The sequence below is a fragment of the Meleagris gallopavo genome, chromosome 6, assembly GCF_000146605.3.
Source record: "Meleagris gallopavo isolate NT-WF06-2002-E0010 breed Aviagen turkey brand Nicholas breeding stock chromosome 6, Turkey_5.1, whole genome shotgun sequence".
Lineage (NCBI taxonomy): Eukaryota > Metazoa > Chordata > Aves > Galliformes > Phasianidae > Meleagris > Meleagris gallopavo.
Genome location: NC_015016.2, coordinates 3,485,560 through 3,510,284, shown reverse-complemented (window position 1 = coordinate 3,510,284; position 24,725 = coordinate 3,485,560). Strand labels below are relative to the sequence as shown.

Here is a 24,725-nt window from a genome sequence, read left to right as displayed (position 1 = left end):
CCGCCTCCTGCTTCCGCCTTGCTCGGCCACTTCCGGTGCGGCGGCCGGAAGTGCGTGTTGCCATGGGAACGGTGCACGCGGCTCCGTTCCGCCGTAGGGGGGTCGCTGCGGTTTGGCCTTGTTGAGAGGGTGCAGGTAGGTGCCGTGTCACCTCGTCCTCTGGGCCTTGCCCTGCTCCTCAAGGCCGTGTCCTGCTCACAGCTCTGTCACCCCCTCCTCAGGGCCACGTCTCATCCCCAAGGCCCTGTGACTTCCAATGGTCTGTGTCGTCTCCTTGCCCCGGCTATCTTAATGGCCGTGCCACCCCCTCCTCAGGGCCCCATCCACTTCCTCAGGGCCATATCGCCCTGTCAGTGCCCTGTCACCCTCTGAGTGAAAAATTTCCTAATATCTAATGTAATCTCTCCTCTTTTAGTTTAAAGTCTTTCCCGTGTCCTATCACTATCTATTCATGTAAAAACTCAGTCTCCTTCCTGCTTATAAACCCTCTTTAAGTACTAGAATGCAACGGTGAACTCTTCTCTTCAGGGAGCCTACATGAACAGGAGGGGAATCAACTCTTTGAAAGGATAGATAACTGCAGGATAAGAGGAAATGGTTTTAAGTTGAGGGAGGGAAGATTTAGGTTGGACATTGGGGAAGTTCTTTCTTATGAGAGGTGCTGGAACAGGCTGCCCAGAGAGGCTGTGGATGCCCCATCCCTAGAGGTGTTCAAGGCCAGGTTGGATGGGGCCCTGGGCAGCCTGGTCTGGTATTAAATGGGGATGTTGGTGGCCCTGCCTGTGGCAGGGGAATTGGAGCTTGATGATCCTTGAGGTCCCTTCCAACCCTGGCCATTCTGTGATTCTGTGATTCCGAGAGCCTTCTCTCCTCCAAGCTGAACACTCCCAGCTCTCATCCTGTCCCTGTAGGAGAGGTGAGCATCCCTATGCCCTCCTCTGGATGTGCTCCCACAGCTTCATCCCTGCTGTGCTGCTGTGCATGCGGGGGCCCACGAGGCAGTCACAGAATCACAGAACAGAATATTTATACAGCCCCCTCTCCGTCCCCGCTGCCGCCCCTCTGTTGATGCAGCCCAGGTTGCTGTTGGCTTCCCAGGCTGCAGGCTCACACTGCTGGCTCACGTGCAGCTTTTCGTCCATCAGTCCTTCTCCACAGTGCTGTTCTCAGTGAGTTCTTCCCCCAGTCTGTACTCGTAGCTAGGATTGCCCCGACCCAACACCTTGCACTTGTTGAACTTGATGAAGTTGATGTGCATCCGCTTCTCAAGGCTGTGCAGGTCCCTCTGGATGGCATCCCTCCCTTCTTATTGCCTCAACCGCACCACTCAGCTTGGTATTGTCTGCAAACTTGCTGAGGGTTCACTCGATCCCATCATTTATATCATTGACAAAGATGCTGAAGATGACCAATCCCAAGACAAACCCCTGGGGGACACCACTTGTGACTGCCCTCCACTTGGAAACAGAGCTGTTGACCTTCTGGCAGCCCTTCTCCTTTGAGTATTTATTGTTCAAAGGGGGAGGGAGTTTAGAGTGGTGGAGCAGCCACAAACATGGCTAGCTGACCAACAAATTTGCAGTTTGCTTCATAGTGCTTCAATAAAAGTTCCTCTGCAGGCAAAAGCCAATTAAAAATCAGACTGGTTATTCCTAATGAGCTGCAGGATATTGTGTTTTTACTCTGTTGGCTAAGAGTATGCCAGAGAGCTGTTGGGCTGTTTCCTTCCCATCTTCCAATGGAAGTAAATATTTCCAGGAGTAATGGCTTTCTCCAAACACTGAACAATAGGCACTGCATTGTTGCAGCAAGGAAAATTCCCTTCTTCTGAATCTGTTTTCTCCCTCTCTGGTTTACGTCGATCGCATCAACCCCATGCAATGCTACAGGTGTTGGTCAGGCAGTGGCACAGCTGCCCAGGGAGGTGGTGGGGTCACCATCCCTGGAGGTGTTCAACTGTGGAGATGTGGCATTGAGGGATGTGGTCAGAGGGCATTATTGGTGATGGGCTGGAGTTGAACTTGGTGATCTTAGTGGTCTTTTCCAACCTTCATGATTCTATACACAAGATTTTCACCATGAGTTGTCAGACATGTGCGTTTTTTCTGGAAACCTGAAGTCCAGGTGCTCGCTAGGAACTAAGAAATTCCATCTTGTGTTCCTGCACTGATTTTGGTCTGCAGAGCTAAGGGGAGGACAAGCTTGAGTTGCTGGATGTTAATAGGACTGATGCACAAGAGGAAACTGTGCTCAGTTCTCTGAACAGAACAATGCTGGAAGTAATTTCCTGCAATCGTTTGCCCACAGTTGCTCCTCATGAAGGATAGAAACTGCAGCTGAACATTTGTCAAGACTTTATTCTAGAGCTCTACTACTCTGTAGCTCCTTCTTTGGTAACCAATAATACTACCTTTCATTTTAGGGAAAGCAACACTTTTGATTATTCTTTTTCTTCTCCTCTGTTCAGAATGCATGCAGCTGAAAAGAAAGTCCGTGCCTTCGTGCGAGTCAAGCCAACAGCTCATTTTGCTCAAGATGTGATCAAGTTTGGGCCAGACAACAAGGTAGATAGAAATGGATTGCAAGTGCAAAATGCTTGAAATTTGATTTCATTTTTTCCCAAAGAAATTCTTCCATTCTGTGAAGTCATACATAATTTTTTGGCTAATTACCTCCTGAGTTTGCAAACGTGGCAGTGGTTTACATGCCTCCTGTGATACAATCACTGATAGAAACCCTGCAGAGGGCAGTGACTGATCCTTGAGGAGTGCCCTGTGGTAACCACCATTTCATCCTAAGAGGTTTCCCTACAGTGCAGTCTGTTTCTGGTCCCCATGTGCAAGTTCCTGCCTTTACCTTCCTTGTTAATACAAACCTTTGTTTGCTCAACTAAGGATTTCCCTGGCACCCCAATTCAGACACATCACTGAAAGATGAGCCTAGCCACATTTCCTTTTTTTTTTCTTCAGAATATCTATTACTAGAGTATGCTATAAGGGTCAGTAAAAAGACATTATTTGTGCTCTATTTTCTGCTCGCTTTCAGCTCTTCAGTGGGTGATATTTTTTGGACAATATCTCCTGAATCTTTTCATGGCTGTTGAAGTTACCTTTATTTCCTTTTTGGGTTTCAGAGCATAGATATATACATCAAAAAAGATGCCAAGAAGGGAGTTGTGAATAACAAACAGACTGACTGGTCCTTCAAACTGGATGGTGTCCTTCACAATACCTCCCAGGAACTGACGTATGAGACTGTAGCTAAGAAATTGGTGTCTGAAGCTTTAACTGGCTATAATGGTGATTTGCAGCTCTTTTTGTTATTTGGTGTGGTGTTTGAGAAATGCAGAGATTCCCTCCTGGGTTTATTCTTTTGCTTTGAATCTTTTCTAGGTACAATAATGTGCTATGGGCAAACAGGGGCTGGTAAAACTTACACAATGACGGGAGCAACTGCAGAGTACAAGCATCGAGGAATCATACCCCGAGCTGTCCAGCAGGTACAGAGTATCTGAATGGGGAAAGAGACTGAAAGAAATGCTAACAACTCACTTGTATCAATTATTGCTGATACTCATAGCAGTGCTTTAACACGGTGAATACGTTTCATTTCATCTCCACCACTCCTTTTTGCTTTGTTTTATCTCAACGATGATCATTAAGGAGAGAAAGGATCCCGTAAAACACAGTTACTTTGTACCTTCATTTTACTATGCTGTGACCTTATGCACTGATAATGGTGATATTTCAGAGCAGGATGGAGTGATAAATCAGTGTGGGGGTGTTATGGATACAGCCTGAAACAAAAATGGGAGGAATCATGTATGCTGTATTGTCATTTACAGAGGTTGTTCCTGTTTGATTCTTCTAGTTCACACAATGGGTTGCTTCCCAAATGTAAGAAGGTTTTCAGAAGTGTTGTTTTCAAGAACATTGTTCTGAGAAACTAAACTAAAGTCAATGAAAAATGTTGACTTACTCTGTCAGCCCTCAGGCAACCACAGTTCTGAATTAGCTCTGCACACAAAGATGAGCTTCTAGCTGTTCATAAAGCCATAAACAGCTTCTCTGTAAAGCCATAAATAGCTTATAGCTCTGTTTGTGAGCTAGCCCTGCCACTGACTACTTCTTCATCCTTGTACAGGTCTTCAAAGCAATCGCATGTTCTGTTGATTCATTCATCACCGTCCGGATATCCTACTTGGAAATCTACAACGAGACACTGTGTGACCTTCTGTCCACCATGACAAGCAGTGGGGCCAGTGACGTGCAGATGGCTGTAGTGGATTGCCCACAGGGTGTTTATGTGAAAGGCTTATCTATACATTCTGTTAGCGGCGAGGAGGATGCTCTCAATCTCCTTTTTGAGGCATGGAGCAACTAATGTTACGCTTCATCTGTTGGTTGTGTTTCTTGGCTTAGCTGAGGGAGGTCTGTGATGCAGGGGGTGGGTGGTCAGGACTGCTGGAGGGAGGTTCACAGAGTCACACAGAATCACAGAATGGCCAGGGTTGGAAGGGACCTCAAGGATCATGAAGCTCCAACCCCCTGCCACATCCAGGGCCACCAACCTCCCCATTCAATACCAGACCAGGCTGCCCATGGCCCCATCCAACCTGGCCTTGAACACCTCCAGAGATGGGGCAAAGGTTCAGCCCTTTCTATTCTCTTACAAGGGGTAGAAGAACTGGTAACGCTTTGTAGTCCATGTTCTTGCAAGGAAAATGTCCCTTGTGCAGAGATTCTGAAAGATCTCTATAGAGGAACCCTGGTTTTAGTGTATTCCAGGGTAAGTCGAGTGCTGGAGGAAATATGTTAGAGGTGAGGCCATGAAAAGTAGCTTTGGAGATTTCAGGCAGCACCAAAATGGTTCAAGTAGCCAAAGACTGCCTCCATGTCATAAGACTTGTCTGCCAGTCACTTCTAGCCCTCACCAGATAGACTAGCAGTCCTATCAAGCAGTTGCAACATAATTTTCAGTGTTGTTTTTTTTTTTTCCTTTTCTGTAAGCATTATACAAACCTGTGGCTAGCATATATGTGGTTTTCTGTGACATTTAAAGCTTGGGGAGCTCTTTGGTTCTCATCAAGAAACTGAAACAGCGAAGGAGGTGTTGAGTCTCCACAAGGCTTACTGACTGTTCTTTACAAAGCCACACATCTGTGAACTAAGCCATAAAAGTGGAAATAGAGACAACGTGGTTTCTGGTAAAAGGCACAGTTACAGTGAACTGACCCTTAGCAATGTTGCAGAAATGCTTTCAGAAGCCTTTGAATAAGAAAGTGAAGCAAATACCAACTCTAACCAACTGAATATCAGTCTGCAGAACAAAGACTGAACCATTCCTATTTCTAATTTCCCTTTATTCTACTGGTGCAGAAGCTTGAAAATACCATCTTCAATTCTGCCTTCATTTGCAGGGTGAGACCAACAGAGTAATAGCAGAACACTCGCTGAATAAAAATTCATCCAGATCTCATTGCATCTTTACTATCTATATTGAGGTAAGAGCTCCAGCAGCTTTTTCTAGGGACTCTAATGGTTGAGGATCTTTACGTGTCTGGCTTTTGCTGTGTGTCAGTTTTGCCTGCTATTAAGTACACTTTATTTTCTTTTCTCCTTCAGTCTCGTGTCAGAGTTCTCTCAGATATCAGATGCATTAATTCTAAAATCAACTTAATAGATTTGGCAGGCTCCGAGAGACTGAGCAAGACCGGAGTAAGTAGTGGAAGAAATGTTTCAGTCCATGGTGGGCAGTCCAGTAATCAACAAGTTGGAGGTGAAATTGCAGGGCTTTCCACAACAGGATTCAGCCTGTAATCCAGGCTCTGTTAGTTTACCTGGTTTTTATCATTTCTCCACAAAGAGAAGTGCCAGAGCCATCAGCCCTAATAAGGAGCTCATGATTTTTCCTCTTCATTCCATCAGTGACAGTGCAAATCTGCAGCCTTGGCTCACAGCAGGCAAACTCTCAGAGCAGAAACTTTCTTAGAGCTCAGCAGCTGACCTCCACAGGTCCCACGTGATGTTCTGTATTGATCACAGTAGAAATCCCATGTTACAAATACATCCTTTCCCCACTGTGAAGGAAGCTAGCAGATCTGCTAGACTTGTAATGAAGTCTCTTTCAAACTGAAAGGAGTTCTACATCACAAATTGGGTCGATCTGAATGAGATCACCATCCTGTTCTGCAGTTCAAACAGAAACATCTGTGGTGGAAGCTTTCCCTTTTGCTCTCCCTTGCAGTCTGAAGGGCGGGTGCTGAAAGAAGCCGCGTACATCAACAGGTCTCTGTCATTCCTCGAGCAAATCATCATTGCCCTGGCTGACCCAAAGAGGGAGCACATCCCCTTCCGGCAGAGCAAGCTTACTCACGTTCTCAAGGACTCCTTAGGTAAGAGCTGTGGCTTACAACAGCCCCATGTAGAATGCATAGAAAATAGTGTATCAATGAGCCTATCAGCGCTGATGGCTCTTCGACGTAAACACATAAACTCAGAGGGATGTGTGAGGTATCACCAAGAGGTGATTCTATGGTTCTGTGAAGTCTTGCACTGCTCTTATAGGACGCAGTGGCAATGTCCTGTCAGATTATCCTGTACTAGCCAAGGGTTTTTAAAATCTCCTGCTCTGATTTATCCAGTTTCAAGCTTTTACAATTTGTATTCCCATTTTCTTACTGCACAATCAACAGGTAAAAAATACATTTCACCTTCACTTCTAAGTCATTCTGTGCCACTGTATCTGGAACTTTAGAGGGGCACTTACAAACCAGCTGTGGTCGTTGTTGCTTCTTTTATTTTCTATTCTCTATCAGCACGTGATGTATTATTTTCTATAAAAAGGAAACAACAACAAAATTAAATTCTTTACTGCCTTTTTTTTTAATCTATCGTTCCAGGGGGAAAATGCAATACTGTCCTAGTGGCGAATATCTGTGGGGAAGCTCTGCACGTAGAAGAGACAGTAAGTTGAGCTTATTTCTGCAGAACTGAAGTATTTTTCACACTACCGTTGCAATTTTGTTGGCCATAAGTTAGAGAGTATCTTCTGGAGGGCTGTGGCAGGAGTCCCAGGGAAGCATCCTGTCTCACTCATCAGAAAACTTGGATAGCTCCTCTCGTCTCAATGGCTCAGAGAACAGATTGCTCTTGTCAATCTGCTTTGTGATGCAAACTGTGCAAATCAGCCTGAATTATGGCAGGTCCAAACAGCTAAAATCCAAGCACGCTGGGTGGTATTAATTTTTGTTGTTGGTTCAGCTCTGCAAATGTGTTTTGAATGGTATGTAACATCACAAGGTCAATGGAATGGCACCAGTTCATGTCAGAATTGAGCTGGCTTTGGGTTGGTTTTTTGGGATACTGGAACCAGGAGTAGCATCCTAGCAGTACGGCTTCTAAGCTGTGAAAGAATAAAATTGGCAAAAGCCTCACTGTGTGAAATGGATCATCCTAACCACATCTGTGACACAGAGAAGGGAATCACCTTTCTCTTTGCCAAGAGCCTTTTAAAGAGCAAAAAGGGTAAACAGTCACCTGCTGTGCGGCTGTGATCAAGGCAGAGTGCTGTTCATCTCCTTTTTGTGCTGTGGTACCTTCTAGAAACAAGGAAAATTACCCAGGAAATAGGAAGACTTTCTGGCTGCAGCTTGCAAGATACAACAATTACAGGAATTAAGCCTGAAAGGCTCTGATATATGTCTCAGGGATATTAGGATGTGCTATTTCAGTCAGAAATGAGATGGGGGATAATTCTGTTACACAAAGAACTGTCCACACACAAAACAGAAGAGACAAAACATCAGCTGAAGCTGGCTCATCACACAGCAGCCAATGAGCACTGGAAGACACGTTCCTGGAATCACAAACTCTGTAATGATGGATGGAGTTACATAGATTTTGCTTTGCTATGTACTGGGATCTGATACAATTCAATAATAACAGATTATGAACATTGTATCCTCACCAATATATCTTTCAGTTACTTAAAAAAAACATGTTTTTCAGTTGTCTTCTCTTCGTTTTGCTACCAGAATGAAATGGATCACAACAGAGCCAGTCGTTAATGTGACATACGACTCAGAGGTACGTAGAGAAAGGCAATGGAAGGAGTTGTATTTTCTCATTTCATTAATATTTAGGATAATTACCTTAAGAACCTGAGAGAGATTTGGTAGTTTAATGAAATTCCACTCATCAGCCAGCCTGAGACTGACTGAATTCAGGTATGTCAGAAAAAAATAGGTTATTTTAAACTCCTGCCTCTATTAAAGTTAATGTTGGAACTCCTACAGAGTTCAGTAACGGTCAGAGTGGAGCACTGCATATTTCTTTGCTTTCAAGATAGTATTTCTGTGTCCTGAACCTGAGAACCCTCCAGCACCAGAGCAGGAAAGCAGCAATTTGATAAGCAGGTAGCCTTTTTCTTGATGGCTTGGGCTGCCTCTGCAGGCAGTACACCCAGGACACAACAGAAGCTGTCCTGTTGGAAGCCAATCAAAGGCAAAGTGTTTTTCAGACTATTTCACTGATGCAAACCTGACAGCCAACTCTGGGGGAGCTGGCACACAGCTGTGATGTTATATAGCAGTTCAGCTATATGCTGCTTTTCAGCAGGTTTTTTTTTTTCCCCCAGTAGCCTTTGGTCATTTACTTACCCTTCTGTTTTCCTTCTAGGGAACAGTGAAGACTTTGGAGAAGGAGATCAGTCTTCTGAAGCAGGAGCTGGCCATGCATGACAGCTTGGTGAGGAACAGGCTGCACCACCATAGATGGACCTAATTAGGGCTTTGTCGTGATCATTGTTTTGCTGTGGAATCAGTCATTTAGTACCCAACATGACTGTATTCTTCTTTTTTAAGACTTGTGAAGCCTTCTTCTTGTTTGGTTAAAATCTGAAAGGGAATGCATTGCTTTCAGCATGCTTCCATGCCCATGTTCTGACAAGAAGTCACAATCAGAAATTAAACCCGAGGCTGCGATGGCAGAAGAGACCAGTGTCAGCCTGGCACTTGCTGAGATCTCTGTAATCCACTGACAGTTGTTTGCCTTTTGCCTTAGGTAAATCGTTCTTTGGTGACTTATGGCCCTCTGACTGATGTCCAGGTAGCAGAGATTAAATCTCAAATCCATGAATATCTACAAGGAAACATTGATGAAATTGATGTAAGTAGCTTTTTAAGTAGAAAAGGACTTATATACTGCTTCCATCCCATTTTATTCCAAGGCAGGAACAAAGAAAACCTCGGAAGAGGTTGTCTTTAACTTGAGAAATGCTACAAAATTGTGTGTATATATATTTGTCTTGTTAGGGTCTGTCTCTTTGTTTTCATAGACTTTTTGCTTTTTTGGAAACTTAATAATAACCCCTAGCAAAGTCATAGGCTGGGGGGAATGTGGCAGGAAAATGTCCTGAAAGAGAAGAAGCTGGGGGTGCTGATCAACTTGGTAGGTCAGGCTGATTGTTGGACTTGTTGATCTTGAAGGTCTTTTCCTTTTTCTGAACGATTCTATTATTCTGTGATTGTAAATGAAACAGCTTGAGATACTCCCTCTCATTTCATGTGAGCATTATCTTCTCTCAACATCTCTGTGTTCTCCCTCCAGCAGGCAGGAGTGGAGCAGAATAAAGGTTCATGTGAAGGTGTGTTTTACCTGGGCTGCAACATGTGATGTGGGTGGGCGTGGAGCAGGGAAGGCAGAGGACAAAGGAGTTTCACACAGGGAGTAATGTCTTTAATGGGACTAAAGAATCTTTTAGAGTGAGACTAAGGAGCATTTCACATTTGAGTCCAGAATCTTAGACCATGGCAGACCTGAGTGCAGATTCCTGCTAGCTACACACTCCCCATTACATGGCTGTTCATGCCTCTGTTCCTCTAAAACGAAGATAGTATGGTTCAATGACACTTATTTGATATCATGGCTAAGAGGGCTGGGGACAGTGCACAGTCCTGGACAGCAGTGAAAAGAGAAGTGACTTCATCATTTGCAGGGTGGGTCAGTAGGTGCCCTTTGTGCCATTTGTAAAATTGCTGTCAATAATTTGTTACCTTGCTGACTGTGCACCCCATGGAATTTATCACAATCTATCACATTCCTCTCTCAGAGCAAGAAATGCATCCACCTCCAGCCAAGTACAGTATAAAGGTATCTCTCCTTCAGTGCTCATACCCACATATTGGAAAGCAGAGCCCTCACAAGCTGAAATATTTGAATTGGTACAGCTGATCACAGCATGGAGATGCTTACTTATGTTTTCATTGTATGCATCTTTTCCTCAGATAACAAACTTCAGGCAAGTCCAGGAGGTATTTAGGCAGTTCAAGCTGATTGTAAGGTAAGATGTTCAGGATTGATATATTTCACAGTAAGGTTTAGGAACCATATCAACTGGGATATCACACTTACTTAATGGGTGGAAATTAATTATGAAGTGTAGGGAATAACTTGTAACTGATAACAGCATTCTGGACTATTTCTGCCTGCTTTTGCTCAAGAAGACAGTTGCCTCTAACCTACCAGTGCTCGTAAGCCATGTGCAAGGGCTTCACACATTCACAGCAAATATTGAGGAGCACAATAAGAATGATGTGGCTATTTCCAAGGAAGTGTTCTCTGTCCATGTGGTGTGGAGGTGAGAAAGTGTGAAAGTGTCTGTTTGAAAGCGTTACTGGTGAGTGAGGAGAGATGTTCTTTTGGGCTGAATGAGGGAATGTAAATGGCAGGCTGGGAAAAATCCTGCAGATGAGGGCAAGCAGCTTCCATGTCATAAAACAGAAGAGAACAAAGAGGGATGAGGCTATTAGGGCAGCTAACCAACCATTCCATAACCAACCATGGTCTGGCTAGGCAGCAGATCACAGTCATTATTCCAACTTGGAAAGGACCCATAAGGATCATCGAGTCCAACTCCTAATTAGATTTTTCTACTATAAGAGAGACAGCAGGTCACTACTGCTGTAGAAAATCTGCCTGCTCTTGAGAAACTTGTCTTAACTCAGCTGTCTGTGGTATGTCATCAGACTAGGCAGTCTGGTTTTTCAGGGACCAAAGACCAAAGTGGTAACATTTCGACCGATTATTGTGTTTTTCTGAACTTCAGACTCCTTTTATTGTGCTGAAGCAGCAGGCTTTGAGTTTTGTTTTGTTTTTAACTTGCAGTTTTTAAGTCTTGATTAGTTAAATAATAATAATAATTAATCCCATGGACAGTGCTTCACCTGATCCTTTCAGTGAAAAAAAAATCACTGTTTGAAAACCTCCATGCTAGAGTAAGATTTTATATTTGAATGTCATGACTGAACAGATGTGATATTATTTCATTTAGACTATTAAAAGGTTGTGCTAAGTATTTAAGTATCCATGAAAAGTTATACAGTCTAAAAAAAGAAAAAGAAAAGACAAGGAGAATGGGAACAGGTTACAACACTTAGAGGAAGAGCAGAAGGATCAAGACAGGGTGCTTGGAAATGAGATTACAGGTAAAATATATTTTATTTGGAAATGTGATATTAGGAGGTATTGCAGCTTTGGCATATGAAATAGTCCTTCAACACCATGGTAAGGGGCTGATGTTGTGGTTTTTTTTTTCTTCCCAAAGACAACAGGAAGGTGAAGTGGAAACCAGATTACGAAGCAAGTACGTTCTGATAGACAAAAACGACTTTGCTACTATTGCTGCTGCTCAGAAGGTAATGGCTGGTGCTTAGGTCCTGCCCAAAACCCAACTCAGAATTTATCTTCTTTGCTTCTGAACCTTGAATTGCCTCAAGTTGAGAACTTCCTATTGAAATCTGAACTCAGAAACACTGGTGTGATGAGTGATCGGTGCACTGAGCAGAGATGGACCCATTAACAAAGTAGCATTCCTGTCAGCTGAGCATTTGGCCCATTATTTGAAGAGAATAATTTATAAGACAGGAATGAAGAAAGTCTAAGCTGATATAAGAAGGTGACCTCCCTGTCAGCCAGGCCCAGACCTGATGAGGCCCCTTTTAACCCTTATAATTTCTGGAGCAATGTAAGTATATCCTATGGAAACCATAAATGCAGCTGTAGACTCTGACCTATAGTTTTCATTACAAAATTCTTTCTCTCTGAAGTGGTTTCCTTGCCTTTCTTTCACCCAGTAATGCGGATAAAACAATCATTATCTGCTCTGCAGGGTCACCTACTTGTTCTGTGGTTTAACTGTAGATGCTCTGAATATTTGGGAGAAAAAGCCCAAGGGAAAATGCTAAGTATTTGCCTAACAGAAAACCACGTGGTCCCTAATGGGCCTATTCAAGTCTTTATTTAGAACTGGCAAACAAAGCCAAACCTTGAGATAAGTAGATTTTAACACTTAACATCTCCTCCTGTTCTATGATTGGGGCAGTATGAGAGAAAGTATGAAAACTGTAATTCTCTGACACTAAATGAAGACTTCTGAGGCTGCTTTTCCATTGCACTGTTACTAATGCTGTTTGTGTTATGCTTTGGGATATGATCAGTAAAACACTATGAATGGTCTGAATTGTTCAGTATCTACAACTGTCTAAAGTTTTGGGGGAGGTTTATAGTAAAAACTTGAACTTATTTCCATGACATGAGACCCTCTAGGTATGTAAAACATTCAGCATGTGAATTTGTAGATAATTTTGGCTTTTAATTTGTACTTGATAGATGTTTCCCTTAAATACATAGTGAACAAAGATTTCCAGATTAGGTTCGACAGCAATATGAAGTCATTGTTGGGTATGGGCCGGATATCATGGCCTAGACAGCTGCAGAGCTATACCTCCTGGTCCATATTTTATTTCTTCCCATATTCAGTTGGGTATAGTTGATGTGGATCACCATTTGTTGAAGAGACAAGATGTGGAGACCAAACCTACCCCAGTTTCACCCAACCCTGATGAGAAAAAGAAGAAATTCGGGACAAGCAGCGAGCAGTTCAAGTGAGTTCAGCAGCCAAACTACTCTCCTCATTTTTGTTTTTCTTTTGGACAACATGTTGTCACACATGGATGGAGGCAGAGAGGAAGCAAGAAAGGGAACAAGTCTGGTGATGACATCAGGAGACTCGTTAAACCTGAAGGTTATCTTTAAAGTGTTAGGTAGAATGAGATCTGCCAAGTGGAAAGAGGAGGGGGCGATGGACTGAGAAGCAGGTATGGAGTGAAACTGAGAAGAGGTTGTGAAGGGGAAGAGGGAACAGCAGAAAGAAAGATATTAGAATTTATAGAAGCGATGTCCCTGAGAGGGCAATTTCTGCAACTCCTTCTGTGGCTTGGTTCCTCCCTGACATTTCCTTTAAATCCTTGAGAAAACACCAAAATAAACCACCAAGGCTTCAGTAGCTGCGTGAAATGGGGGACCTCTCTGTGCAGTTCTTCTCTAGGAAGATGGAGTGAACACCTTCCTTGGTCTCTCTGAAGTCACACTGACTGTCCCAAGCAGACCAGGCTGGTATTTATGTAGGAGAGCTGAGAGAGGATAGCTTTTGAATTGGCAAACCTAACACCTACAGCATGCTTTGGTTCCAGTGCCCTCTTACAAAGAAATTAATCTGGTTCATCTTTTTCCCTCTGTCAGGAAGGAAGGAACTAAAAACTTCTTTTCTGGGAAAGACCTGGCTGCTCACTTACCATCAAAAAGTCAGGTAATAATTCCCAACAAGAATTTGGATGTGAAAGAGAAAGCAAGGAATGAGGATACAGCAAAAAATGATGCACAGCCCTCCAAGCCAGTCTCTGAGGAGATTTCCCAGCGGCCCAGGTAAGCCTCTCCTGTAAAGGGTGCTTAGCCTATTTGCCACAGGATGGTTTACACCAGAGTGGTGGCATTGTGTCCCCCAGTACAGCTACCTGCTTCAAAGTAAATGGGAGAATCAGAGATCTTCATTGCTTGGATGCAGAAGTACACAGTCACGTAGCAGTGTACCAAAGTATGCTGGTGGCTGTCATCTTCTCCATCTGCTTTGAGCTCTGTGCTGCACAGTTAATCTGTTAAGTGTGAGGTCTTGCTGACCAAGAGTCAGTTCCTGACTTAAATGCTGGCATGTTTTGTTGTTTTTTTCCCTCTCTTTGGGTATTCTGGAATATACCTGCAGGTTTAACCTTCTGCTGCCAATGCTATGCCATTTCATTACATTTCCAGTTTGTCCCATGTAAAATCACAGTACTTTTCATCCCTGATCAGAGACACCTCATGACCAGCCACCAAACTCCAAGCACTCATGAAAAGAGGGCAATATCTTCATGAGGTCATGGCAGGAAGTTCCGTATCAGGGTGGAATTGTGGAGAACTGCCAGAAACACAACAATATGCCCACCATCTCCTTGCACAACAACAGAAATATAGCACTGGTTTGCATTTCTTTCTTGATGGTGTTGACGGGGTAAAATATGCACAGGGTACAGAGACCAAAGATGCTTTCTGTGAGGGTGTGCATGCAGCTGTTCAGCTCCCAGGAGCTCAGCCAGGACCCCACACAACCCAGCCTGCACATTACTTCTCCCATCTCCATCCATCTGCTGTTGCCAAGAGCTCCCAGCTAGCAATGCAGCTTTGAATTATTAGAAGCATCTCCATTGCCCTTGTGGAAGATGACTGCTTTTTTCTTGTTCCTGCAGCTGGGGAGAGCATCTCAGGGTGAAGCTGTCCCAGGAGAATTTGCTCCTGAAGCACCTGTTATTGGAACAGGTTGTCCAAGGAGGTTGTGGATGCCCCTTTCCTGGATGCATTCAAGGCCAGGCTGGATGTGGCTCTGGGCAGCTTGGTCTCGTGTTGGCAACCCTGCACATAGCAGGGGAGTTGAAACTAGATGATCATTGTGGTTCTTTTCAACCCAAGCCATTCTATGGTTCTATTGTGTTCTTCCATGCCCTCTGCATGTATTTTAGTATTCTTCTGAAAACCGTGGCTGACAGGGAAGGCTGCTGCTCCAGCTGCATATGGCACAACCCCAAGTGTTGAATGGCTCAGCTCTGGAGATGAGCTGCCAAAACTGTAGTAGTCTGCCCAGTGGCCATTGTGCAGTGCTTTGCCAGCAGTTTGGCATGAAAACAGTCTCATGCAGCCTTTGAGATGCCTGAAAACGCCCTTAGGAGATCAACCCAAGAAAAGCAGTGGATGGTTTTGCTTTGACCAGTCTGAACTGAGGGACGTGAAGATTTTAAGCTCCTTTCTGCTATCAGACCCACCCCACTGACCAGAAACAACCAGCAGCACAGAGCAGCAGCATGCTGGAGCATGGTGTTCCTCCTGCAGTGCCAAGGGACTCATGACACGCTCTCCTTTTGCAGTGTGTGCTTTGTGTTGAAGTAAAAGGTGCTCTTTGTGCCTCAGAGCTATTTCAGAGAAAAGTTAGGACTGACAAATGCCACTTTGAATTCAGTCTTTCAAAATAGGCTGAGCTTAAAGGCCATGGGAGGCAGCAGCGTAGAGCAGCCAACTGTATGCAGCTCAAGGCTTTGCTTGGCAGACGTGGCCAGTCTGCGCTGTGAATCCAGCAAGAAAAGAACAAAAGCATTTCTGTTCAACAATAGGGAGGAACAGGATTAGTTGTTTTTTTCTGAAAATTCAAACGGTTAGAAATCCTCTTTCCAGGAAAGAATCAATTCTGAGACATCTGAGGAATGTGACCTCCATGGAAATAACTCTTGAGGGAATTATGTAGAGGGGACAGGAACGTGAAGGCTGACACAGACATGGTACCAATATGCAGCTGGCACAGTGGGGTCCTCAAAGGTCCCATTGAAATACCATCCACAAACCTCAGTGATGGCCACTCCCATGGTCTAACTGCAGGGCAGAACAGACTGACCTCCCCACAGCTCCATGTGTCTTCTTTGAATTCTGTTGCAGCTCCCCTCCATCCAGGGCAGTGGCATTTGAGCAATTTAAGGAGGAGTGTGGAAGTGAGATCAACCGGATCTTTAAAGAGAACAAAAGCATCCTCCTCGCCAGGAGGAAGAGAAGCAGCACGGTAGCCCGGAGGATCAACATCATCAAACAGGAAATGGAGGACATCAAAAAGGCTCTGGAAGCTCAGAGGCAGGAGCGGTCGCAGCAGGGTAAGTCACTGCATGGAGAATGGCCAGTAAGAACCTGGTAGGAGAGGGAGCTGCTGGTTTCAGAGCAGTTTCAGTGGTGGGACCACTACGCCCTGTTGCTGCTTGCCATCCTTTGTGCCTTAGCTCTGCAGCTGGTCTTGTGGCTTGCCACCTGATTCCTCCTGATTGGAGTCCTCAGCACTCCTCACTCTGTGCTTTGATGCTGACAAATGCAGGTCAGTACAGTGCAGAAGTCACAGAAACATTCCACAGAATGGCCAGGGCTGGAAGGGACCGCAAGGATCATGAAGCTCCAACCCTCCTGCCACATGCAGGGCCACCAACCTCCCCATTTAATACCAGACCAGGCTGCCCAGAGCCCCATCCAATCTGGCTTTAACACCTCCAGGGACGGGCATCCACAGCCTCTCTGGGCAGCTGTTCCAGCACCTCACCACTCTCTCTGTAAAGAACTTCCCCCTTACATCCAACCTAAATCTTCCCTCCCTAAGTCATGGCTTGGCCTTACCATGGTGGAGATTTATTGCATCTCATATAATCATAGAACAATGGGGTTGGAAGAGACCTTAAAGCTCATCTAGTTCCACCTTGCTGCCATGGGCTGGTTGCCTCCACCAGCTCCACCAGGCTGCCCAGGGCTCCAGCCAATGTGGCCTTGAGCACCTCCAGGGATGGTGCATCCACAGCTTATCTGGGCAGCAGTGCCAGTGCCCTAAGTCTGAGTTCATCTAGATTAGTGTCTGGCTTATGGAAGTCAAAATCCCAAATTGCAAGGTGCTAGAGGAAAAAATGGGGGTAGGTTTCTGTATACTTTGCTGTGTTGAGATGTTTGTTAGGTAGAATATGCCTAGAAAGCTTGTCAGATTTTGTGCTCCCTGCAGCAGGGAAGGAATGAAAGAGAAAGGGAATAGTCAATAGCAAGAAGGCCCTGAACAGTGAGTGATGGCCCCTGCATTAGACTTCCTAATGCACAGCTGGCTTCCATTTCCCTTCCTGCAAAAGAGCTCTTCTGTCTGTGCTTTGTGAGCAGTCTCTTCCCATAGGATCTGACCCTGCACAACACAGAGCCCTTTTGGCTAAATGATGAGCAGTGTCAGCTTGAAGCTATATCAGAGTGAGTGTTTCTCTTTTCACAGACTCAATACTTTTTTGGAGCCTTTGCTCTTTATGAGGACATCACCAACTTGTGGGTTCTGGAAACTGCAAGAATAAACTGATCTGAGGGAAATTAAGAACTAAAGATGTTTATTCGAGGGAAGCAGCATTGGCTTAATGGTGTCCAAAGAGCTGATCAGCCCTTTGTCCCCAAAGGGGACACCACAGGAGCAATGGTGAGGGGTTTGAGGGTTTTGGGAACAATCTTTGTTGTGAGAGCTCCCAGAGCCCTATGTGGCAGCTCCCAGCAGGCTGCCAGGTCCAATCCATGCTCCTCACCTGCATCTCACAGGGACTGATGGCTGAGTGGGTTCAGGAGTTCAGGTATGATTTCTGCCCCACACCACTGCAGAGTTGTCTTTGTAGAAAGCACGTCTAAGGAAATATCAGTTGTGTGGTTAACCTCAGTATAACCGGGTAACTACCGTGTGGTTCAAAGCATAATGACTCTGCTTCGTCCCTCTCCACCCTCACAAGAAACCTTAATTTCCTTTTCTCACCCTCCAGGAGAGTACGTTGATGAGAAAGGACGCCTCATCATTGATGAGAAGGAGTTTTTACTCATCATGAAGTTGAAGGACCTGAAGGAAGAGTACAGATGCAGCTATGCTGAACTGCAGGACCTGAAGGCAGAAATCCAGTACTGCCAGCACCTGGTGGACCGGTGCCGGAACAAACTCATCTCAGGTACTGGCACACCAGGGCAGCTTCTGAGCAGCATCCAGCAGAGTTGGACTGCTCAAGAGCATCTCAGCACAAAGCAGGGGGTTGAAACTAGATGATCACTGTGGTCCTTTTCAACCCAGGCCATTCTATGACGATGATGATGATTTATTGCATATACAACAAGCCCCTGTCATTCTCTGTTGTGGTTTTTCTCATTGCCTTCCTGATTCGTTTTTTGTTGATGATTATTATGTTTTATCTTTTTATCTTTTATTATTATTATTATTATTTTGCTATACCATTGGATTTCTGTAGATTCTCTTTCACAGATAATGACATACTGCTCCCTGGTCATGCCACTAGATGCATTCCTGTGGGGGTAAGAGCCAATAATAATGCTCTGGTCCTGGTTCTCACCTTTGATTTCTTTTAATATAGATGGTGGCTAAGGAACAACACCTGCCTTTGGCTCTGAGCTGCAGCTGTCTCCTCTGTACCCCTGGGAGATCAGCATTACTCAGATTTCAGCACTGCAGTAGGAAGCAGAGCTCAGTCATTTTAGCCTGTTCTTCACACGAGCACAGCCCTCGTGCTGATGAGTCACACCTCTGCTTTGCATGATCTGGGCAAATTTGTGGCGTGCTTCACTGCAGGCTGCTCAGTTTAAGTCTGCAGGACCCAGAGGGTGGTCCTGTTGTATGCCCACATTTATGCTTGTGATGGAAAACAGTAGGTGTACAAATGCCAGCATCCCAAACATTTGGATGCTGTGGACATAGCAACACTTCATTTCCTACAAACTTGCCTGAGCACAACTTGTATCCATCAGTGAATCCCACGTTGAAAGAATTGCATGGCTTGTTTTCCAGGAGGTACCCAGGGTCGAATAATAATTGTACAGTAAGTTTGCCACTGGTTTCTGTTGGACCTGGGTTTGGTATTTTTGTGGTTCTCCAAATGATTGCTGTTTAAATGCTCAGGCACGGACCCACTCAGACAAATATCTGTGTCATCCCGGAGTGAAGAGGTCAGCTCAGAGCTGAAACCAGGGTGAAAAGCCAGCAGTGTTGCATCATGTCCACAGTGTCTGCACGGCAGGGTCTGTGTTTAATATTGCTAATTACTCCTGACTCCTGTGGCAAAGAGCAGTGGGTCATACTGGGGGATGCTGCCCGTGCAGGAGCTGCTCCTGAAGTGGGGAAACGCGCCAAGGGAACAGAGCAGAGTGCAGCTGTTTTGCTGGGAAATGCCCAGTGTTATAAAGACAACGTGCCCACTGCATGGCAACACCTGTTGTGTGTTATCACTGGCTATTATGGGATGGAATTCGGCTATGCTTCCTTAGCATTTGGTTTTGAAATCTGACCCTCAAACGGCCTGACAACTCAAAATCGCCAGCTCCCCGCTCCCGAGCGGCTTGGGGAAGACGGCTGGGTGCAGGAGCAGTGCCACCTGGTGGGCCGCCTCTCTCAGAGGCTGTCCCCAGGGCCGTCAGGTCCTTGCCAGCTCACGAGCAGCAGCCTTTGCCAGCTGACAGTGCCCTGTTCTTATTAACGAGTTGTTCTAATAGGTTGAAATTTAGGAGATTGGAGCACTGAGGTCCTGCCTGGCCCACGGGCAGTGAGCTGGAAGAAATCCACTCTTGTCTCTGCTCACTACAGCCCTGTTTCTTGCAACCCACTTTGCTTTGCAGAATTTGAGATCTGGTACAGTGAGTCCTTCCTCATCCCCACACATGTGCAGAATGCCCTGAAGCCCAGTGGTAACATCAGACCTGGAATGATTCCCATAAACAGAGTTATGTGCCTGGTGAGTTTTCCTGGCAGCTTTGCTCCTTCTTTCTACCCCCATGTTGTGTGGTAATGAGGGCGCAGCTAAGCCTGTGGGAGGAGGGCATGGCAGCTCTGCCCCTTTCTCTAAGCAGCGTGGCACTGAAATGCTATCTGACATGATGCAGAGAGCAGCTATCTGGAGGTGCTTCTTGCATTCCCGTCAGCTTTGCCACGAAGAGGCTAAAATAGGACAGAGTGATTGAAGCACCCAGTCATCTGCTGACTATCAGTAATCAGGCAAAGTGCCCAGAGGTGCAAGGGGTAGCGGGGAGGCTCGTTTCCAGACTGTATGATCTGTAATGTTTACAGCTAAACTATTGTGTTTCATGTTGTGGCAACTGGTACTTAGCTAGCCTTCTGCTTACAAACCAACTCTTTGGGGTATCCATCCTCTTCTGTCTCTTCTGCTTTTATTTACCAGACTTCTTCTTTGCATTATTCTCCTCTGAAGTTATTCCAGTCCTTCCTTGTTAAATGTCACACTTGAAACCTTAATGCTGTTTGATAGGAATGTGGTGGCAAGGCTTCCACCCTGACATGAGCAATGGGTTCATCTCACCCTGAATTAGTCCCTGTCTGCATCAGATCCCTTCTGGGCAGCTGTGTGGACATGTTGTAGGTCCATCTGTCCCAGGAGGAACAGGGGCACCTGTGGGCAGCTGGGAAGGACTGTAAATGGGGCATAACTGTGTGACCCCCTCCCTAAGTGCATGGCCTTATTTCTAGCCTGCCTGTCACTGGGGGCAAGGGTGGCTTTAGCTCCCAAGAAGGAAAACTGAAAATGACTTCTTTTGTCTCCATATGTCTGATTATTTTGACTGAAAATCTCAATGAAGCATTTTCTTTATTCTCTCCTAGAAAGGCATGCAAAGAGTTTTGAAGCTAATCATAGACAGATTCTTCCTATCCTACTGAAGTCGTTCCCTTGAGATTATGAATAACAAACATTATGTAAGGAAAAGATGTATAAGTTTGCTTTTAAACAGAATGCTATGATATACCAGCCTGGAAAACTGCAGATGCAAACTGTATGCAGAGAAGAGCCCAAAAAGCCCCAGCCAAGGGAAAAAAGCAACCCAAACCCCTTTGGATAATGTGTTGTGCCTCGTGAGGTCAGCAGGGAGACTGACTGCACTGCTCCACGGTGCCACTCTTTGGGGAAAAGAGGAAATCCATCACCAGTCACTTTTACCAACCAGGGTTGCTCAGTGTATTCACAAAAACTCCCTCAATGCTTTCCAGTCCTGGATTTGCTGTCATCACATCAATTAAAACCCAAAAGATGAATGAAACATGCCTTTTAGCAATGTTTTGCAGCTGTGTCAAGTTGATGATGTCACAGGCAGAAATCTTCACACAGAGGTTAAGCAATGTCCCTTGGAATGCTGTTCAGCACTGGTTTCTCTTTCTGCTTTCCCTGAGGGTCTGCTTTCCCTGAGAGCAGGTCACTGAGGTTCCCAGTTAGTGCCACTGGCAATGCTGGTATTTCTGTAAAGGTTTCCTTCCTCCTTTCAACCACTTTTTCCTTTTCCAGACTGATTCTCCTTTGCTCTCATCAGGGTACGTACCTTTTCCTCGTGCTTTGAGTCAGTTTGACCATGTACCTTTTATCACGCCACAAAGTCACTGTTACCTTCTGCAAGCTGCTCCTGATCAGAAAGTGACCAAGGAATCTGCCAGAGCGCTCCTCAAACATGGACACATTATGCACTGGCTGATACCTGATTCCATGATTCCGTAATTCTAAAACATTGTGCCTCCATTCCACCCGTGCTCTTCCTTGGTGCTCTCATGCCATCCAGAACGTTGCCTGGAGAGATGTGGGCATGGGACAGAACATGCAGCTCAGATGTTCTTTCTGCTGGGAGATTACCCTGCAGTGGAGACAGTCCCATGGGTAGATATAGCTGAGGAAACTCCCTCCAAGATTCTATGCTTGCAGATGGCCTTTGCATAAATTCCTGCCCAGATCTGATCAGCTCCCAAGGAAGGGAAAGGGGGCACCTACCACTCCCAGCCCACGTCCCGAGGCTTCTGAGAACCAGTGTTCAATACAACAAATGGAATCAGCCACAACGTGTGATTTTCACATGGCTCTGTCTTTCTGCTGGCAGGAGGAAGATGAGCAGGAAAGGTTCGAGCGGATGCAGGAGGCGATGCTGCCTGCTGGGCCAGATTCTGCCGCATTCTACAAGGCAAAAATGAAAACTGATCAAAAGGTGATGTCAGCTGGACACAGTTCCCTGTAACACTGTCAGTGTGTGTAGCGAGAGCGGCTCCGTGCCTCGCTGCAGGGCTCCTCTGGGCCTGGTGCAGTTTGGCCACAGCCCTTTGGACCATTCTGGATGGGTTCTCTAGCACAGCGAAGCTCCTTGAGATGTTCATTGCCACTGGCTGATGTACAGATCCCATCCTATTGCTAAAAAGCAATCCCAGCACTTTTCACCACTAATTCCCTCCTGGCAGAGGCTTACCATAAATTACCAGAGAGCCCATGAGCTTAGTGGAACTTCAGAAAGATTGTGTGTTAGAGCTGCACCGTTAAATCACTATGCATTTTTTAAGAGAACATCACAAAACCAATGCCTCGGTTCTGGCAATGAGGAGAAGCTCCCAGGCTGAGTCCTAAGGGCTTCTTGTGCCCTCATTCAAGCTTGATGGCATTTGCCACCAGTAAAGCAATGATGCTGTGACGGGGCTGCACTCTCCATGGTTCCTATTTGGGCAGCCCTACTTGGGAAGGTTGGAAAGGGTGTTTATTTTGGCAGGGAAAATGCTTTTACTGATGAGACTTCTGTCCTGAAAATAACTGTTTTTTTGTTTGTTTTCTGTTGCCAGCACACATACAACAGAACCATGTCGTCCCTCAAACTAATGCACAAGAAACCTGGGCACATCACAGCTGCAGGGAAGCACAGAGCCCTGCCATTTCTGCATGTCACATAGCAGATTGGGGCTCGCCTGGCATTCAGCAGAAGGGCGATGAGCAATGTCACTTTATTTTCACACCTGGTTTATCAAAAATAAACCGAAGGAAAAAAACAATAGCAAAGAAACAACTTGCTTTTGTGCAGCTAGAACAAGTTACTGGTAATCAGACCCAGAGCTTGGCCAGGATACAAGCCAGGGAGCTGAAACAGCAGTGCTTGTTTTTGTGGGTGTCCCTGCACCACGCAGTGTGGTGGCAGAGGAGTGTCATGGGCACCCTGCACTGCTCCTGCCTCCTTCATCCTGGGGACAGAGCCTCCCAGCCTTAGCATCAGGGCACGTATGTGCTGGCTCCATGCTCTCAGGGTGGATCCTGACAAGCAGTTGATGAGAGCCCTTGAACTGAAGCAGCCCCAGGGCTCCAGCAGCCTGCTCTGGAGATAGGTGCACACAAGGAAGCATTTCCACCAGTTGCTGAGCATTAGATCCAGCAGTGTTGGGTTACAGCAGCCTCCCCACCCCAGGACAGGAGAATTGGGCACTGTTTGCCCACTGCTCTCCAACAAGGCAGTTCTGCTCTGGGGTGAGATCACGGTGCCCAGCAAAACTGGAAAGCTCTGGTGAGCACTGTGCTGCTTTGCCAGGTTGCTGCCACCTCCCAGCACCAAGCAGAGCACACTGAGGGGCTGCTGAGTCCTCCAAGGGACATCCTTTGCTCTGCTGACCACATCCCACACAGAACCGTGGCTGGGAAGGGGAACCTCTCGTCCCCAGCCTGCTCTGGTTTGCATGGATGACCTGGATGCAGGACATCCTCACTGTAGTGCGATGCACTGCTGTAACTCTTCTTCCTTCCACCTGCTCCTTGCTGAAGCTTTGTGGGCTGCTGCATCTACCACGAGTTACAGCATCCTGAGCTGGGGGTTTTCACCTGAAACACTGGGAAAATTAATTAATCCAAGCTGTTTGCTTGGCTTTAATTCCTCGCAGTTTACTTTGTTGCTGTAATATCGCCTGCTCAGCCCAAGGGCTAGTGATAACAGTGTGTGTACATCAGCCTTTTCTTTTAATAATCAATTTCCAAAGGCTTATAAAGCAGCTGGAAGTTCAGCCCAGGCAGAATTTCCCAAGGAAATGAGCTCTCCCACAGGGAAAAATAACATAATCTCTGAAAGGGGCAAGAGCAGCTTTTAGCCATCCTGGGGTGTTCATGTGCTGGGCTGCTGTGTCTTGTGGAGCCAATATCCATGGGTGTGATGGATCCCTGGAGATCCTGCAGAGTGATTCTGGGGGTCCCAGTGATCCTGGGGTGCTGGTTGTTCCAGGGGTGCTTATGTCCCATATCCTTGGGTATGAGTGATCCCAGTGCTGATCCCAGGAAGTAGTCCACAGGGTTGCCAGTTGTTTTGGGGTCAGGGGGTGATCCTGGTATTTCTGATGATTCCAAAAGTCTTGGTTGTCCCAGGGGTGACAGTGTCCTGGTACTGATCCCAGGGGTCCCATTCATCCCACGGATCCCAGTACTGATCCCTGGGGTCTCAGAGCTGATCCTGGGGCTCCCACTGATCTCAGGTGTCTCAGTGGTGATCCTGGAGTTCCTGGTGATCCCAGGAGTGATGGAGTCCTGGTGCTGATCCTGGGGGTCTCAGTGATCCCAAAGGCCCCATTATCCTGTTGGGCACTGGTTGTCCCAGGCCCAAAGGGAAGCTGGTTGCTCTGTTGAGTCCCAGTTGTCTCATTGGGTCCTGGTAGTCACACTTGTCCCAGTAGGTTCTGGTTGCCTGGGTGGGGGGGTGGTTGTCCCATCGGGTCGTGGTTATCCCATTGGGTCTTGGTTGTCTCGTTAGGTCCTGGTTGTCCCATCGGGTCCTGGTTGTCTCGTTGGTACCAGTTGTCCTGGTTGCCCCGGGTGGGGGGGTGGTTGTCCCATTGGGTCCCGGTTGTCCCGTTGGTACCGGTTGTCCCACTGGTCCTGGTTGTCCCGTTGTGTCCCGGTTGTCCCGGTTGCCCGGGATGGGGGGTGGCTGGTGGTTGTCCCGCCGGGTCCCGCTCGTCCCGGTGGTGCCGTTTTGGATCCCGGC

General features: G+C 46.2%; 1 protein-coding gene across 3 annotated transcripts; it reads left to right on the top strand.

Moving 5' to 3' along the window:
• The first annotated feature begins 42 nt into the window (after positions 1-42).
• KIF9 (kinesin family member 9) lies at positions 43-22,761 on the top strand. 3 transcript variants are annotated; one of them, XM_010712304.3, is made up of 21 exons: positions 43-135; positions 2,468-2,564; positions 3,134-3,299; positions 3,393-3,499; positions 4,144-4,368; positions 5,420-5,503; positions 5,625-5,717; positions 6,247-6,394; positions 6,902-6,966; positions 8,010-8,087; positions 8,679-8,747; positions 9,063-9,167; positions 10,286-10,341; positions 11,605-11,695; positions 12,819-12,943; positions 13,581-13,763; positions 15,855-16,063; positions 17,726-17,905; positions 19,578-19,693; positions 21,831-21,935; positions 22,555-22,761. In XM_010712304.3, the coding sequence occupies exons 2-21, from the start codon at positions 2,469-2,471 to the stop codon at positions 22,660-22,662; spliced, it is 2,409 nt and encodes an 802-aa protein (XP_010710606.1). In that variant the 5' UTR covers positions 43-135; position 2,468; the 3' UTR covers positions 22,663-22,761. The 3 variants fall into 3 exon arrangements, with proteins under 3 accessions (XP_010710606.1, XP_019471756.1, XP_010710607.1); XM_019616211.2 differs by lacking the exon at positions 22,555-22,761 and adding an exon at positions 20,575-20,667 and having other exon boundaries at positions 21,831-21,913; XM_010712305.3 differs by lacking the exon at positions 5,625-5,717.
• The last annotated feature ends 1,964 nt before the right edge of the window (positions 22,762-24,725 follow it).

What these genes read in the sequence shown, in the direction of transcription:
- KIF9 (XM_010712304.3), top strand. Translation starts at nt 2,469, where the DNA reads ATGCATGCAGCTGAAAAGAAAGTCCGTGCCTTCGTGCGAGTCAAGCCA. An exon ending in CTATTGCTGCTGCTCAGAAG is followed by an intron (nt 11,696 to 12,818) that starts GTAATGGCTGGT and finishes TCCCATATTCAG; the next exon opens with TTGGGTATAGTTGATGTGGA. An exon ending in GCAGGAGCGGTCGCAGCAGG is followed by an intron (nt 16,064 to 17,725) that starts GTAAGTCACTGC and finishes CTCACCCTCCAG; the next exon opens with GAGAGTACGTTGATGAGAAA.